The sequence below is a fragment of the Panicum virgatum genome, chromosome 5N (assembly GCF_016808335.1).
Source record: "Panicum virgatum strain AP13 chromosome 5N, P.virgatum_v5, whole genome shotgun sequence".
NCBI classification, from domain to species: Eukaryota; Viridiplantae; Streptophyta; class Magnoliopsida; order Poales; family Poaceae; genus Panicum; species Panicum virgatum.
Genome location: NC_053149.1, coordinates 49,985,724 through 50,004,157, shown reverse-complemented (window position 1 = coordinate 50,004,157; position 18,434 = coordinate 49,985,724). Strand labels below are relative to the sequence as shown.

The 18,434-nt window shown below is 47.6% G+C and overlaps 1 protein-coding gene and 1 long non-coding RNA gene across 2 annotated transcripts; both read left to right on the top strand.

Annotated features, from left to right (window-relative positions):
- The first annotated feature begins 7,475 nt into the window (after window positions 1–7,475).
- On the top strand, window positions 7,476–8,117 carry LOC120674894 (Werner Syndrome-like exonuclease). The gene has a single exon (XM_039955996.1). It carries the CDS (start codon window positions 7,476–7,478, stop codon window positions 8,115–8,117), a length of 642 nt encoding a protein of 213 aa, XP_039811930.1.
- A 3,004-nt stretch (window positions 8,118–11,121) lies between these two features.
- LOC120672290 lies at window positions 11,122–11,858 on the top strand. The gene is made up of 2 exons (XR_005674047.1): window positions 11,122–11,571; window positions 11,693–11,858. It is a non-coding gene; the product is annotated as an uncharacterized LOC120672290 (long non-coding RNA).
- The last annotated feature ends 6,576 nt before the right edge of the window (window positions 11,859–18,434 follow it).

Sequence of the window (18,434 nt, the reverse complement as noted above, 5' to 3'; positions counted from 1 at the left end):
TTCATGAGCCTCTCGATTGTAATGTAGTGTTATATAGTCTTATTTTTACTTGTTGAGGTGTATGTGCTCCCCTTATGGCTCGTGTTGTAAGAAACTCTATTGTATTTTCTTCTTAATGCAATGGTACACAACTCTTCTGTATATTCTAACAAAAAGAATATATATGCACGCATCTACAGGTACTAAATAAATTATTAAATAAACATTGCGGTCAAAATTTGAGCAAACAGTCAGGGATATCATATTTTTAAGAATGGAGGGAGCTAGTATTTTCTATTATTGACTTTTTTTTTGAATTTTATAGGAAACATTTGTCCAACTAAGGGCGTGTTTAGTTCCAAAAAAATTTGGGCAAATTTTTTTGGGAGCGTTTACAACACTAATTAGGAGTATTAAATATAGATTAATTGTAAAACTAATTACACGAATGGACGGAAAATCGCGAGACGAATCTATTAAGCCTAATTAATCCATCATTCGAGATTATTTACAGTAGCACGATATTGTCTAATCATTGCATAATTACATTCACTAGATTTGTCTCCCGATTTTGCCCGGAGGTTATGGGATGTGTTTTGTCAATTATCCACATTTAATATTCCTAATTAGTGGTCAAACATTCGAATTTACTGTAGCGCGGGAAAAATTATGGGAATAAACAAATCATAACTGGTTAAGTAAAGTAAAATGAGTACCAATAAATTTGTCATCAAAGTACGAATGGGAAAAAGTTAGTGATAATTAACAAATGTTCATTTTTCAACTCAGGGTCTGTACTAATATCATCAACAGCCATATGCATGCATATGATGGAATAAAATAAAGTCTTCCCGAACCTTTATGGACAAACACCCGGACCGCCAATTCCATGCTTATTGTCGGAGGCAGACGTTATCCTAGAATTTGCTTCTTACATACAAGTAAACACAAAATAGTTGAACAAGTACACTAAGTATTCCAAATTCTAGTTTTAGGAGGAATCACATAACAATCCTTGAAATTATGAGATAGAGATATTGTCCAGTTGTCCAGATCGCCGTAATCAACAGGTTGCAAGAAGTCAATGTCGGACTTGGAGAGCTCGCAGGCCTTGAATCCGATCGCACTGGCAATTCTGCTCGCTGCTCGGATGGACTCAATCGCTCCAATGGATCGGAGATGAACTCATCATGACGCCCCTAGAGTCTAGAACTTATATAAAATTTTATAATATATATATACACACACTATATTTTTTGTAAAATGGAAACAAATATATTGATATCTTTTTAATTTATTGTTGGGAATTAAGGTGGTCCTAATACCCACTAAGCTGAACATCTACACCTAAGACATACCAACTCACTCTAAAGTCGGTTAGTTTTTAATTTCTAGCTACTTAGTGTATAAGATACTTTCGACGGCAGAGCCACTTTCTCGCTTTTGGGTGGCAGAGCCTACCAATAGATTAAGCTGGCTTTCGGAAGGCAGAACCTCATACGATGAAAAACCCAGACCCTTTGTGATCCCGGGTGGCAGAGTCAGCCTACGATAGATCACAACTTATACACTAAGTACTTAAAAAGTTGGAGACTAGCACTTACAAAATACTTACTTTATTACAACACAATATTATTACACAAGAGTACACAACACACCTTCTCTTTGTGGCTATCCTAGCACTCACCCTTCTCAACTACCATGCTCTTAGATAGATGTCATGACAAAGAGCAGGTCCTCTATTTATAAGCCAAGGCGAATCAAAAAGTAGTGATATGTGTCCCCCTTTTAGAGAACTAGAACATTAAGCGCGCTTTGCGCGCCCTAGCATGACTACCATAAATTTTAACAATATAAATGAGTTAAAGAGCATCTACTTAGAATTTTCTTCAAAAAAAATGTAAAAAAATATATTGGGTATCCCTAATATAGTGTGCTTTGCTTAGCCTATGCTTCCCTTTTCTTATTCTCAATAGTCAATTTATTACAAATATTTTAAATAGCATCTGGTAAAAACTTTGACCGAGTTATGATGATGAATAGAAGCTCAGATGATCAGCTATTAATTCTACAAAATAAAGTTGCATGTTCCCAATTAACATCTACACTATATTAGTGATTAGTGATAAGAACCTAATAAATCTTGTTATTTTCTATTTATTTTCTTCTTTTGTTTATTTATCTTGTTCTTTTCTTCTCTTTCCTATTTCTTTCCTTCTATTTCTATTTCCCTTATTTTTCCCAATCCTTTGTATCTATTTATTTATCTATTCTCTCTCTCTCTCCTCATTATAAATCTCATGTACATAATCTTTGTTTGTGTATATAAATTATCATTCTTATAATTTATCAACCATGTTTGTTTCTTTTATAAGATATTAGTAGATCTGTACTTACTTACCTTTTACTATGATCTCAAAAAAAACATTTTACTATATTATCAAACTTTTTATCACAATTAAGAGTGAGCCATGCTTAATTTGTATTAATTTATTTGTGTTGTGGACTCATAAGTCCAGTGTGAAATAATTTATTTCCTTTTATGAGCTAAGCTGTTCATCACATTTATGTATACTTATAAAAATATATTTTTTCAATGTAGATGTATTTGTTCTTCATATAAAGTTCGCGATGTTTAATATTTTGTTCGTAGTATATTATTATTTGTTCGATATGTTTAACTTTTTTCGTATGAAATATTTATTCCCAATAGTTGAAATTAATTATTTAGTGTAAAAAATGTTTTTTTTTTTCAAAATGTCGTGAAAGATTTTGTCATAAGAAAAACAATGGTGCAATCTAAATTTAATTTAGAAGCTTGATTTAATAGTTATAATTTTTTTTATTTTAAATTTGCATGTAGGTGGGTCACACCAGCTAAAACTATTATCCCGCGATACGCGTGGAAACAGTTCTGCGGCTGGGCTGATGACGGCCCATCGTAGCATGGAAACAGTTCCGCGGTTGGGCTGATGATTGCCCATCTAATATATCCTCTAGGTAATGATAGGTGGAAATATCATTTGAAGTGATATATAACCGCACCCTGAGCCTTATTTGTTGCTTTTTCCCATCGCTGCATGTGGGGTAGTCACAGTTCAGGATCCATCAATATGTGTGGGTGGAAGTTGGGCATACGACACGGATGAATGACGTTGTATTTTTTTCCTCCATGTCCATCGTCGTGTGCCAAGCTGAACCCGTTCTACACTGACTGCGATGCCAGAGCGATCGTGTAGTCCATCCTCCCGTGTCTAGCATGTCATGATCCTGATGCACGGAGCCTTGAAGTTTGCCTAGGCTTCCGCCTTGAGGGATGTCTACTCATAGCATATGCGACTACCATCATACCATTGCATAAGTTCATTGGAGTTAAAAATATTCTAGAGATGCAAATTGTTCCAGAACCAATAAAATGTTTCGAAACAAGAAAAAAATTTCTCCAAGATAGAAAATGTTCATGAATAAAATAAAAATGTTTTAGAAAAAATATAATATAAATATAATCAAGTGTGGTCTAGTTTTGAAGATCTTATCGTAAGAAACACAACGGTGGTGCAGTCGAAATTTAATTTGGATAATCGGTTCGCAAGGTAGAGCATTTTTTAGTTTGGGATGCACAAAAATCAAGACATAAGAGCACTTTTCCCTCTTGGAACCTGCTGCGCAGCACCAGAGCTCATCTCGACGACGTGGCATGATGCGGAGAGCAGCGCCACCCGTGAAACGCGGAGGAAACCGGAGGAGGCACCAGTCTTTAAGAAACGCGATTCCTAAATATTACAAGATTTTTAAATTTATTTATTACTAATTTTAGGGTACTTCATAAAAATATCTTCTCATTGTCTTGTGAAGAATACTCTAAAAGGTTGTCTTGCATTCTTCTAACATTTAACATATTTGATAATTATCGGGGAATATTGTAGACTAAAATAATAGTTTATTTGTACTTCTAGAATTAATTTGATTACCATATATTTGCACTCTATTATATCCATTGGCTCACAAAAATATATTTCTTCTGGTGTTTCTTGATGCAAAATCATCAAAATGTTATTGATATCAATAGTGTCCAATATAGCCTTCTCGGTGTTGCACATTGCAAAGTCATCTAATCTTTCTTGTGATATAGTTGATCTCAAATAGTTGTTCAACAACTTTAGTTTTGAGTAATTTTTTTAAGCTGAAGCTATAGTCAGAGGTACAGTTAAGAGGATTCGATAAGCAACTAAATTATTTAGATAGCAATCTACAGCCATAACAAATTTCAGTATCTCAAGAGCTGATATCAAAGAATCTGGCAAAGTTATTTGCAGCACCTTTAATGCTTAGCTCTTAGACTTTTAGACTGCGATTACATAAATCAGCTGATCAATAGCTGTAATGTATGTACATAATATATATCTGAGCTTGGACCCTCTCGTAACTTGAGTCCTCGGCCAATATATATGTGAGCTTGGACCCTCTCCTAACTTATTTCCTTGGCCATCGCACATGGTGGCCTGCCCCTATGGCCGGGCACTGATCCGATCGGACTCGGTTGTTCGGATCGGAGTCGGAGCCTCCTCTTTTTCCGTTTAAAATAACACCAAGCACACGTAGAGAGTCAGTATCGACCCATCGGCCATCGCCCAGACCCTTCATATTATGAAACCCAGATCCTTTGTGATCTCTGGTGGCAAAGTCAGCCTACGATAGATCACAACTTATACACTAAGTACTTAGAAAATTGGATACTAACACTTACAAAATACTTATTTTATTACAACACAATAATAGCCAGTATCGACCCATCGGCCATCGCCCAGACCTTTCATATTATGAAGCCCAGACCCTTTGTGATCCCACACTTTGTGATCCCTGGTGGTAGAGTCAGCCTACGATAGATCACAACTAATACACTGAGTACTTAGAAAATTGGATACTAACACTTACAAAATACTTATTTTATTACAACACAATAATATTACAAAAAAGTACACAACACACTCTCTCTTTATGACTATTCTAGCACTCACACTTCTCATCTACCATGCTCTTAGATAGATGGCATGGCAAGAAGGAGGTCCTCTATTTATAGGCCAAGACGGATCAAAGGTAGTGATATGTGCCCCCCCCTTCTAGAGAATTTTTAAATATTAGAGGATTTTTTAATTAATTTATTACTAATTCTAGAGTACTTTATGAAATTATCTTCTCATTGTCTTATATTTTTCCAACATTTAACATGTTTGATAATTATCGGGGAATATCGTAGACTAAAACAATAGTTTATTTGTACTTTTAGAATTAATTTGATTACCATATATTTACACTCTATAATATCCATTAGCTCACAAAAAGATACTTCTTCTAGCGTTCCTTGATGCAAAATCATCATGTTATTGAGGTCAATAGTGTCCAATATAGCACATTGCAAAGCCATCTAATCTTTCTTATGATATAGTTGATCTCAAATTCAACAACTTTAGTTTTATGTAATTTTTTCAAGGTGAAGCTATAGTCACATGTACAGTTACGAAGATTCAATAAGCAACTAAAATATTTAGATAGCAATCTACAGCCATAACAAATTTCAGTATTTCAAACACTGATATCAAAAAATCTGGCAAAGTTATTTGCAACACTTTTAATATTTATCTCTTAACTTTTTAGACTGCGATTACATAAACCAGCTAATCAATAGCTGTATGTACATAATATATACCTGAGCTTACCCTCTTCAAACTTGATTCCTCAGCCATCGAACATAGTGGCCTACACCTATGGCTGAGTGCTGATCCGATCGGACTCCGAGTCGGAGTTTTTTTTTCGAGAAGCCTACAAGGAGAAATCAGTTAGTGTGAGAAGAAAGTAACAAAACAAATCGATTTGCAGTTCTTCTCTTCTCCAACTCCGGCGAGGACACCAACTCCTCCGGTGGGTTGTGGGCGGGGCGGTCGGCGGCGGGGTCGTCGCCGGCCGGGGTGGCGGCGGAGGCCAGCGGGGTTAGGGTTCGGGTTAGGGTTTGGGGGTTCGGGTTGGGGGAGCTTCCATGGCCGGCGGCTTTAGAGGGATGGCCTTGGGCGGCGGCCGGCCCGGCGGAGGAGGCGGGTTGTGGGCGGCGAGGCCGGCGGCGATGGCGCTGCCGGCCGGGTGGTGGTGGACAACCGGTGGGTAGGGTCGGTGGCGGGGGCGAGCGGTGGAGGCGGACAGGAAGGAAGCGGAGGGGAGGGGTTCGAGCGGCGGTCCTCGCCGGCAGCGACGCCGGCGAGGGGGAGGTCGGCCGCGGGGGCGGATGGAGGCAGATGGGAGAGAAGGGAGAGGAAGGGGGAGGGGTAGGGGGAGAGGAGGGGTTGGAGTGGCGGTCCTCGCCGGCGTCGGAGGTGACGCTGGCGAGGGAGAGGGCGGCGGTGGGGGCGGAGGGCGGCGGGGGTGGAAGGAGGGAGACGAAGATGAGGAAGAAGAAGAGAGATAGAGGAAGGAGGAGGGGGGCTCTCGACCGAATCCTATCGGGAGAACCCTCTCCTCATAGCAGTTTTTTTTCGCCATACTGGTTCTGCGGTCGATCGTGCGGAGCCCTCCGCGCGGTCGATGCGCTCCCCGTGCACATGGGCAGTTATATCTACATGGTTCCCTTCCAGCCACGCACTTTCATGTGTTCTAATTTTTGTCTTTATTTTTTTTATCTTAAAACTTTATGCCAAAACATTTATTTCCAATCTCTCTATCTTAAAATCTTTTGCTTCAACTTTTTTTGTTCCTGAAATTTTTCTTGTAGAAAAATTTTGCACGACGACTTTTCTTTCCAAAATTTATCGATCTCAAAAATATTTATCTTCAATTTTTCTGTTTCACTTTTTATTTTCCTTACCTAGTTATAAGTTATAACCAATGACTAAGTTTGTTCCCGAAATCTGTATCCCAAACCAGGTAACAAAGTTATGCTTTCAAAATTTTTTGCTTCTAATTTTTTCTCCAAAAGTTATTTTTAAAATTTTTATCCCCAAATTGGATCTTAAGTTTTTGCTTTTGAATTTTTGTTCCCCAACTTTTTCTCCCAAATTTTGTTTCTCAAAACTTTTTCTCTTGAAATTTTTGTCCACATTAGTTTCCTCCATTCTCATTCGCGGACACCCACAAAATAAATTAGTTCACCGCAGTTCCCAATGTGAAGTTGACAACTAGCACCGAACACACAGACAACATTTACATATGCTCCCAAATCGGGCTCCGTACGGTCATCCGGGAATTAGATTCGCCCGCTCCATTCCAGATATGGAATTATGTCATGTCCGCAAATCGACCGGACGCATCGATCCCGTGCGGTTGACCGCAAATTAGCGGTATTTTTTTTTCCCGATCGGACTCGGTCGAGTCGGAACCTCTTTTTCCCCTTCCGATCGGACTCCCTCTTTTTTCCCTTCAAAATAAGGCCAAACGCAGGCGAATCCATCCGGCCGTGTTGGCTTATTGCTGCCTGAGAGACAACACCCAAAGCCCTCACTGCTGCGACGATGAAGGGCACGTACGACACCGACGTCGTCATGGACGACGGCACCGTGATCCGGACCACCGTCACGTCCTCCGGCGACGCCGTCGAGGCCTTCCTCCGAGAGGTCGGCATCGAAACCGAGTGGCGCGTCGTCGTCCCGGAGGACGGCCACGGCCGCCGCCGGAACCGCATGGCCGTCCTGCAGCTCTGCGTAGGCCGCCGCGGCCTCGTCTTCCAGATCTTCCACGCCGACCGCGTCCCGGGCTCCCTCAAGGACTTCCTCGCCTGCCCCGACCACCGGTTCCTCGGCGTGGCGATCGACGGAGACGTCAGGCGGCTTGCCGAGGACTGCGGCCTCGTGGTCGCCAACGCGGTGGAGCTGAGGCAAGTCGCGGCGGAGGCGCTCGGCCGGCCCAAGCTCCGCGACGCTGGGCTCAAGGCCCTGACGCGCGAGGTGACGGGCGCCCACATCGACAAGCCGAAGCGGCTGACGATGAGCAAGTGGGACGAGCTCCGCCTGACGGTGGAGCAGGTCCGGTACGCCTGCATCGACGCGTTCGTGTGCTACGAGATCGGCCGGCTGCTGCTCACCGGCGAGTGCGCAGAAGGTGCCGCGGCGATCTCGCCATCACCGCTTGTTGCCTCCGCGGTTCCGGTGGCCTGAGATTCGGAGATGCGTTTTTCTCGCGTCAATCCCTGTTGTCTCGCTTTAGGTAGTTAGGTTCAGCCGTTATTGCTGGTTTATTATAGCATCTTGAATGTTTAGAGATCACCAAAAGTTGGATACTAAAGATTTAGAAATCTCTAATTTTGGATTCCCGAATTATATTGTAACCTAGGTAGTATTATCGGCTCTGAATATTAAAATTGACTTCAATGGAGGAAAAAGGTTTTTGGAGTTTCGGTATCTGCACATGGCGGTACCGAGTCAGATGCATGCCATCCGATTACAAGGCGGATAGTAGTTTGGATCATATCTCACATAGACTTCGTTATTGGAGCCAAAGGTTGGGGTGAACCGGTGATAATGCAGCAGAACTGCAGAAGTGCAGAACCAATCGAAATTTATTTGCACTATGCCCTTGTTTAGTTGCAAAAACTTTTGAAATTTTGGTGCTGTAGCACTTTTGTTTGTATTTGTTAATTATTATCTGATCATGGGTTAACTATGCTCAAAAGATTCGTCTCACAAATTACAGACAAACTATGTAATTAGTTATTTTGTTTAGCTACATTTAATATTTTATACATACGTTTAAAAATTTGATGTGATAGGAAATTTTATAAAATTTTGGAATTTTGGATGCAACTAAACAAAGACTATGTGTTTATTCAGACTTGATGATAAAAACACATGCCAATCTGATCAGATACATAAGCTTGTATTTCCACAGTGAGGCTCAGTAATTATACGTCATCTCATCAGCCTGCCATCGCGCTCAGGCTTTGCCAGGCAGCTACAGTAGAGGCTGGGTCGGCTGGCCGTTAGGGCCCTTGCTCCAGTGAACGGGTTGAGGATAAAGTTGCCGCGGCCGTGGTGCGCGACTACAGTTGGCCATGCAGCCCGTAGCTCGGCGGCCTGCCCGGTGGCCCGGTTTTTTGGCCCGGCCTGTATCGTGCCTAGGCTGGCACGGCCCGACAGGTAGTGCCGGGTTTGGGCCGCCAGCCCAGCACGCCGGGCGGCACGGCCCGACACGAGGGAGCAGGCCGGCCCGGTACAAGGCCCGCTGCCCCAACGGCCGGGAGCAGCCTAGCCCAAATAGCCCCGCCCTCACCCCGCTCCTCAGTCCTCACGGTCCCTCACCCCGCTCCTCACCCGCTCCGCCAGATCTCTGCGACTCCGTTGCTCCTCAACCGCCGGTCCGCCGCTCGCGGCTCTCCCGCTCCTCCAGATCTCCGCCGCTCGGCCGCTCCCCCACCTCTCCTCCACCTCCGGCGCCCCCCTCGGCCGCTCCCCTCCCACACTCGACTGAGCCGCCGCCTCCCTCCGCCCGAGCCTTCCCTCCACAGATCCCGCGGCCGGCTCCTCCGTAGACCCCGGCGGACGATGCTTCCCCCAGATCCCGGCGACAGGCGCCTACCCCGGCGGCGGCCGCGGCTCCACCAGACCCCGGCGGAGGCTTCACCAGACCCGCAGCACGCCGTCGCTCGCGAATCTCCCTTGCCCAGTCACCGCCGGCAGCAAGCGACGTCGGCAGGGGCGGGCGCGGGCGGCGTCGGCAGGCGTGCGGTAGGAGCGGGCGCAAGCGCCGTCGGCGGGAGCGTGCGCGGCGAGCGGGGCCGGCGAGGCCGGCGTGCGGCGGACGGCATGAGCACGGCAGCGGCGTGCAGGCTTTTTGGGCTAGCCCGGCACGAAATAGGCCTGTGAGCCCGTGCCCGGCACGGCGCGGTAAGGAATAGGGCCGGGCCAGGCGGCCCGGATGGATATCTATATGCGCGACCAGGAGCCAGGCGTCCAAGCCAGCAAGGGAGGGAGAGCAGGAGGTGTCGAAGCGGCCTCGGCTGGCAGATGGCGCCGAACGAAGCGGAGAGCCACCAGCGTCTAGCCATGAGAGACGCCGCTGCCGCCCCTGCTTCATGGCCATGGGTTCCAGTGCAGTGCCGTGGATTATGACTTAGGGAGGGGCCGGGGAAGCTACTCCAGACTTCATCTTGCATAGATTAACTTTACAGAATATAAGAATGCCCTGGAACTCCTTTCTCTCGAGAAGCTTTTTGGCCATCTTCCTGCTCCTGTCTAGCATCGTCCAGCCTTGCAACGGTGGACCCCGAATTCTTACCACTGGATCGATGATCATACACTCAAGTCTGCGAATTCGAATTCATCAGATATGGTCGGCACTCACACGGTATCAAATAAGAAATTTTCTCCATAAGTTTACCATGCCTCGCTGGTGCCAACCATCAGCCGTTATTGTTTGATGATCGTAGCATCACAGATACAGTATATAGCTAGCATATTTATAATGTCATTATTAGTTTGCATTGGCGACTCCGTAAACCAACTAGTACACCATACCTATGCTGGCAACGGCTACGGTAATTAATTAACACTACTAGAAAAAGTGGCATTCGTCCCCATTCAATTAATACCGGTTGCTTTTGAGCCGGTACTAATATCAATTTAGTACCGGTCATATAGCACAGTGCCCCCTGAGACCATTTAATATCGGTTTGTAACACTATCCAGTACTAAATACCACCATTTAGTACCGGGTGGTGTTAAAATCCGGTACTAAATGGTCCCCGGATACTGAGGCCGTCGGACATTTAGTACCGGGTCATAATATCACCCGGTACTAAATGGTGGCATTTTAATACCGGTTGGTGTTATGACCCGGTACTAAATGATCATTTAGTATCGGGTGGTGTTATGACCCGGCACTAAATGGTTCTCCCGGGGTTACTTCAAAAGGATAGCATATCCTATCCAATCACAAGTGATGTGTATGTGGGATGGTAGGGGAGATACACGCGAAGCTAAAGGTCGCGAGTTCGAACTCCACGGAGGAGTTGATTTTTTTGTGGCCGCGTGCCCAGGTTTTTACAACCGGTACTATATGGCTCCCCCATTAGTACCGGAGACACAATACCGGTTGTCGCAACCGGTACTAAGGGGGCTTTAGAGACGGTACTAAAGCCCATATTTCTGGCAGTGTAAGCTGACACGAAACCACTACTGCTACCTGTCACTATGATAGCTAAAGCTAAGTCCTCATAACCCTCGTCGTCCCTGATCTCTCGACCTGCTCATCCTGAGAAATTTCGATATTTAACCCTAACTACCCTTCGCCTAATCCACTTGAATCATCAGGGAGGCGATCGAACCCACATCATCTCATCTCATTCTTTCCTGTTCGGAGGCCCTGCTCCCTATCGCCCCCCATCCCGGCGAGCGGCAGCCCCCATCTCCGGCAAGCGGCGGCGCCCATCTCCGGTGAGCGGCGGCGCCTGCGTACCCCCTACCAGGCCCCGCCAAGGTTCCGCGAGGGACTGGGCGTGCGCAGGAGGAGCGCCACGGATGCGGCCACCCTACCTAGGGTTTCGGGTGCCAGCAACAACGGCCGAATCCACCGGCCCTGAGGGAGAGCCATGATCCCCTTCGAAGTTTCTGCTATGTAAGATCTAAAATCTCTAAGCTTGTGTTGTTAATTTTTTTGAGGATTGAAATGGGGAGATGTCGTGTCTTGCATATGCTCACTGATGCATATGCTTTTGTTTTGTTCCGTTACTCGGTAGGGTCCATCCGGATGCAGCATTTGTACTAGGTGTTCATGTAGGTCAGTTCTCAGTGGTCCTTGATGATGCTGCGACCTCACCTACTACTACTATGACCTCTCCTACTACTACAGTCACCCCGCTTCGGAGAAAGAAGTTAGCTGTGAAGAAGAAGACCACTCCAAGGAAGGCAAAAAAATGTTCTTCATGCCAAACTGTTATGTTTAGCCAAACTTGTGTTGCTGTTTTGTTGGGAAACTATGAACCCCAATGCTATGTTTCATGGTTGCTTTTGTGGAACTGGATGATGTTGTGACCATGTGTTTATGTGCTATCTAGGAGGCCCCTAATGCTATCTGATGCTACATATATTGCAATGTTTATGTGTTATCTGAATGTTATATATAGCATGCAACTTGTCATCCCTAAATCAAAAAATTATGGCCATATGCTGTCAAAATTTTTTTGGGGGAAACAACATCAGTCCGCTTGAACGAGGTTGTAGGGACATCTCTAGTCTGAAGTACAGAGGAGAACAAACAGAGGAGAATGATGGCTTCGATCCCTCCTGATCGATTCAAGTGGACAAGGCAAAGGGTAGATAGGTCTTTTTACCTTGGCTGGGGAAGGCAAAGATTAATGGAGATAGGGGGGAAAAATGGAAAATAGGTGAAAACCCCCTGTTTCGAAACACTTCGCACGCACGATGTCAAATTTCAAAAGGCTTGCGAACTTAGTGTTAGAACGCGTGAGGCCTCCGAAGTTAGGGTTAAATATCGAAATTTCTCGCTCATCCTCAACCCTGACCTCGACCTCCCAATAGGCGCACCCGTAAGCGTTGTACTACCTGAGGATCAGCGAGTCGATGTAGCTCTGCTCGACCTTAGTCCTTGACCATCTTCGTCTTCTTGTTCTTGATGCCCGAGGTTGCCATCTTGCACGCGGCCTCGGGGGTGACGCCAATCTCGCCGCAGCCGCTAGCAACGAAGGCCACTACTATAAAAAAATGATTTATTATGATCTTTTTAAGCATCTCTGAGGCAGACATAAAAAATAACTATTTTTGTTAATGACCAGCATTAACAAAGACAGTCATTTCTTATTAACCGAGCTGTTAAAGAAACCGTCTCACACAATCGATTAACAGAGGCGGTCAATATAAAAGTGACCGCCTCTATTAATACTCCTTTTCAAAGACGGTCCAATTATAAAAATCTGCCTCAATTAATAGACCGAGTCCATCTTGGAGCCCAAACAACCCATCTCGGCTCGATATATCACCTAGAGTATATAATGACGAGTTGGGGTTTCCTTCCCCTCACTCCTCCCTCTCACAGCTGCCTTTCTCCCTCCCCATGAAGGTGTTCATCTCTCTCCCTCTCCCTCCCCTTACTCCCCCCTTAGGCGCTCCACCTCCATGGGATCCGGTGAGCGGCGGCGGCCTCGGGCGGGCTCGGGCTGGCGGTGGCGACCGTGATGTCGGTGTCCAGACCTTGCGGCCTAGCACTAACTAGTAACGATGCTATGTGTCCCTAATCCTAGACGGTTGATGCAAGAGGTAACACAGTAACGCAAGGGTTTATCCTGGTTCTGGCCATGGGGCCGTACGTCCAGCAAGGTGTGCGAGTGCACTGTATTATCTTGCACCGGAGTGCCTGTAGTAGGGGAGTACAACCGAGGCGAGAGAGGGAGGGAAGCTCCCAAGTCTCTGCTAGAGGGATTGAGGCGAGTGCCAATATCGGGGGGAGTGAGCGAGTGGGGGTGAGTTCATGTGCGAGTGGAGTGATGGCTTGGGAAGGAGCCCGCCTCCTCCTTTTATAGGCACAAGGAGGGGCAGTTACATGCACGGGGAAATTTCAGAAGTCGTCGTCTTCTCCCCGAATCGGGGGGGGGGGGGGTGCAGTGGGTGGTTGCTGTAGAAAGTACACTGTGGAGCATGGCATCAGGCGTGACAGTCGTCCTGGGGAGCCCTTTATCCTTGTGGAGATCACGCCGGCGTCCGGTGGCGTCTGTAGACGGAGTGGCGGTTGCTGTGGAGAGTACCGTCCTCTGCCCCTGACTTGGCGGAGAGCCGAGGGTTCTGCTGACGGTGTCGAGGGTCCTGCAGAGGAGAAAGTACGGGGAGTTGGCAGCACATTAGCGGGAGTAGTGTCAGGCACGTCTGCATAGTGCGTCGTAGGTTCCCACAGGATCGGAACAGCACCGGGAATAGTAGCACAGTGGTCGGAGTTGGCGGACGGTACTTCGGTTACACCCGCTATGTGGCATGGCGGCCTGACGCCGTCTGACTCCGGCGCTCTGCGGTGGAGTGGTTGGCATTAAATGCCCCCGTCAGTCGGGGTGGGTGAGCAGATGGGTTGTTGTTCCATCTGTCGAGGGGTAGCCTCTAGCGAGGCAGAGTTTCCCCCCGAGCCGAGGCCCCGCGGAGGGCTCGGCCGAGAGGGTCTCGAAGGAGGCGGAGTCGGCCTTCTATCCGAGGGTGGGTCTCCTTCCCTCGAGCGAGGCGGAGATGGAGTGCGCTGCCGGAGGCCTCGGCCGGGGGGGGGGGGGCCTCAAGCGAGGTGGAGATTATTCTGCGGGTTCGAGGGAGCCTCGGATGGGCCGTACCGCGATGTTGGGCCGTGGGCCGAGTGTGTATTGGGCCTTTTTGGAGCCTGGGGAGGATCTGGGCGCCATGGAAGAGCTGGAGGAGCTCCATGGTGTCCGGGTGCAGAGCGACGATGGAGTGGTCATCATTGGTGGCTTCGTGATCCACCAGACAGTTTAGCGACTTCTTCCTCTCCAGGATTGCCGTTGTGTAGTCCTTCTCCTTCGGATCGTAGGAAGACGGTTTGCCTTGGTTTGTCATGATTGTAGAGTACAATGAGGTGGCTGGCACAATGGGCCTAATTACCTGATTGCGTTTTGCGTTTTTCAGGGCGATTTAGTCCTTAGGTTAGGGTGCTCCTGATTGTGGTGCCCGATAGTAGCCCCCGAGCCTTAGTGGGAGTGAGTATCAATCCTACAAAGGCTTAATCCCTCGGAGCAATGACTCGGATGCTAACTTTGGGTTTAGTCCCTCGAATGTGTGAAGATTCCTCCGTGGGGGCGCGTCGGCGCACCCACGGGTGTAGCCCCTGAGGCCTTGGAGGAGTGCATGCACTCGTCCAATGGCTATGAACGCCGCGTTTGTATGGTCAATCAGGTGACGTGGCCATTCAGCATTCCTTTCAGCCAGTTTCGGCATTCCTTTCAGCTGGCATGGCGACGCCCGCCCTATTTGGAGCAATCCACACAGTGCATTGATCATGCAAGGGGGTTTGTTTGACACGTGGGTTTCCACAATCGGCGGCAGCCGATTTATTCGAGGGTACGGCATATCCGCGGCGTGCGAGGAGCCCCCGAGCCCTGGCCCGTGTGAAGGCATTCAGGGGAGCCCTTGACTTACTGTTACGACCCTCGTCGCCCTTCCGCAGGGAGGAGGGGTAAAGCATGCCATGCTACCCTTGCCCGCGCCGCGAGCCATGGATGCTTCGGTGAGCTGTTAACTGGTAGTTCAAGTGGACGTCCGTGCCCCGTTTGATAAGGGTCGGCTCGTGGTCTGTCTGCGAGGGTTATTTGGGAGTGGAGGCGCACTGGGACTTCTGGAAACATTTGTTCCGGGGGGGGGGGGGAGCTCTACACCGAGCACGTCCAGCAAGGGCCGAGGAGGGCCGTCCGCGCCGGTGGCCTCATGCTGCATGTGCGGGAGAACAGGAGGGATTTGTACATCCTGAGCAAGATGACATCGAACAACCGCGACTGGAGCAAAGCGTGGTTCTATCTACACAATGATGACGGGCGGCTCCCGGCGTACACTGGCAATGTCCTGACGGACAAGCTGGACACGTGGGGGTACGGGGTGTCACCCCCAGTCGGTACTTTTACAGCTCGCCTACCTTGGGATGCCCTAAGGTTGGAGATTGTTGGGAGCAGATTGCCGAATCTGGAACTTGAAGGTAAACGCTAGGACACAAGACACAAATTAAGACAGGTTCGGGCCGCCGGAATAGCGTAATACCCTATGTCCTGTGTGGTGGTTTGGTATATTGCGCCCTGCACTGGGGTGTTGTGCTCTGTTGAGCTATTGGTTCATCTTCTGCCAATCTAGGTATCCGACCCTCCTTTATATAGTCCAGGGGGTGGAATTCTAGTCGGTTTATAAGGTAGGAGTCCTAGGAGGATTACAAAGTAGAGTCCTAGGAGGAGTCCGCTTTCTTCCTTCCTTGTGTGTATTCGGAATCTTCCTCACATCTATGCGGTGTGCATAGTCCTATGGGCCCGGGTCTGACAAGCCCCGAGCTCTTCGTAGCCGAGTACTGCAGGCGTCGAGTACTTCTGAAGTCGTCTTCGAGTACTTCGAGTGCTCCATTGAGTGCTTCAAGTGATCTTCCGAGTACTTCCGGCTGCATCGAGGCTATGAGGTGCTCAAGCCCCGAAAGTCTTCTTTTATATGGTGCGCGATGAACTCGTGCTCCATATGGAGTAGCCCCCGAGCCTTAGGTTGAATCACAGAATCAGGCTGAGGGTCAAATCAGTCTTCAGTCTTCTTGTCTTTATCTTTCAAAATTTTGAAAAATAAGCGTCGATGACACGTGTCCCGTAGCCCCCGAGCCTTGAATCCAAATTCCAAGATTTGGAATAAAGGATCAAATAGTCGTGGCATCTTCTTCAAGAATTTTTCTTGCCTCCGGTCTTCACATGAGTCAGCATCGAGTAGTTTTGCAGCATCCAGCCTCCAAGCCTGCGAGCCAGGCAAGCCATGGAAGCCACGTCGAGTAGTTTTGTTGTCCAGCCCCCTAGCCTGAGAGCATGACGTGCCAGCAGCACGCTCCAGGTCCAATCTCCTGTGAAGCAAACATAAAAATATGTTGTAAAATGATATACATGATATCAAGTTGGGAGGAATCCCTGCATTGCAGAAAATGCTTGTAAAAGAATGGGAGAAAATTCCAGCATTAAAGAATGCATATAAAACTTTTTTTCGTGTCTTGCGGTCATGTAATTTCCCCGAGCAGTTAGCCTATTACGTGTAAGCACCTGATCCCTGATAGCTATAGCCCATAGTGCAGGGAACGTGGTCGCATGCACGCGTAGGAACATAGGCGTACAGAAGAGTCAAGGTTGGCGTATGCTCCTCGAGTACTTTAACAACTGTTGAGAGAAGACAACGAAAACAAAGAAGTCGACAAGGCGACAAATAAGATGCGCGGCGCGCATAAAGCACTCGACGAGAATGCGGGTTGCAGACAAAATAGTCGGCAAAAGTGCGGGTTGCGCACAAAAAAGAGGTCGGCAAGAGTGCGGGTTGTGCACAAAGCAGTTGATCATGGTGTAGCCCCCGAGCGTAATTTCGGTCGAGAGGTGTACCCCAAAAAAGTAGTCGATCTTGTGAAAAAACAAGTTGAACAAGGTATAAGTGACTTAGCTTGGTTGATGCCGACTAGTCGGAGTTGGTTCCGACTAGTTATTGATGGTGCGAGGCCCACTCTCGACAAGTTTTCTAGTCAAGACAAGTAGTCGAAGTAGTCGACGCCGCACCATCGAGTAGTCGACGAAGGTTGTTGACGTTGCCGAGTAGTTGAAGTAGTCGACGGAAGTTGTTGACGTTGCCGAGTAGTCGAAGCCGAGTAGTCATAGCTGTATAGACGTCTCTCCTTGCTGTGTAGATCTTGGAGAGTAGCATGCGTACACTTTTGTGTACAATTAGCTAGCATATTGGAGCCTTCATGGTAGTCATCTGGTGCTCGAGTAGCAATTTCTGCTAGTTGAGAATCAACCGCACAATGGTCTCCATCGTGGCATGTGCCAATAGCAATTTTGCAATCTTGATGCGTGTGCTGGTACCCGAGACTGCAGCTTTTGTAAACAAGGAAAGCACGCCTCGCCTCGACTCCTACTCAGATTTGGATTCAAAGCGGCGCAATGATTACTTGCGTGTTGATCGATGCCGATCCAATCAGGACTCGAGAAGCTGATTGTCTGTCTCCGACTCTGCTATGGATGTGAGGCACATGCAGTCGCACAGCAGCTTCCGCGCGCCCTTGAAAACAGAGCAGGCTGCATGCCAGATGGAAACCGGGCAGAGTCCGAACTCCACGCTCGCTTCCAGCTCGATAAGTTGGATCTCGTCGAAATTTCCGACGAGTTCATCGTACCAATCTCCGAACTCGACGAATTGATCCATCACGTGGAGTAGATTGATCTTGATGATGAGGTCCTTCAAGTTCTCCCAATGATCGCGACGATCGGCCTCACGTTGAGCGCCAACTATCGCTACCTTTACCTCTCGCCTACCTTGGGATACCCTAAGGTAGAAGATTATTGGGAGCAGATCACCAAATCTAGAATTTTAAGGTAAACGCTAGGACACAAGACACAAATTTAGACAGGTTCGGCCCGCCGGAAATAGTTTGGTATATTGTGCCCTGCGCTGGGGTGTTGTGATCTGTTGAGCTATTGATCCGTCTTCTACCGATCTAGGTACCCGACCCTTCTTTATATAGTCCAGGGGGTGGAATTTTAGTCGGTTTACAATGTAGGAGTCCTAGGAGGATTACAAAGCAGAGTCCTAAGAGGAGTCCGGTTTCTTTCTTTATTGTGTGTATTCGGAATCTTCCTCACATCTATACGGTGTGCACAGTCCCGTGGACCCGGGTCTGACACCCCCCGAGTGCCAGGCCAAGCTCGAGGTGTTCATCGAGGCGCTGAAGCGCCTGGTGCGCAGGGGGCTGACCGCGGCCGC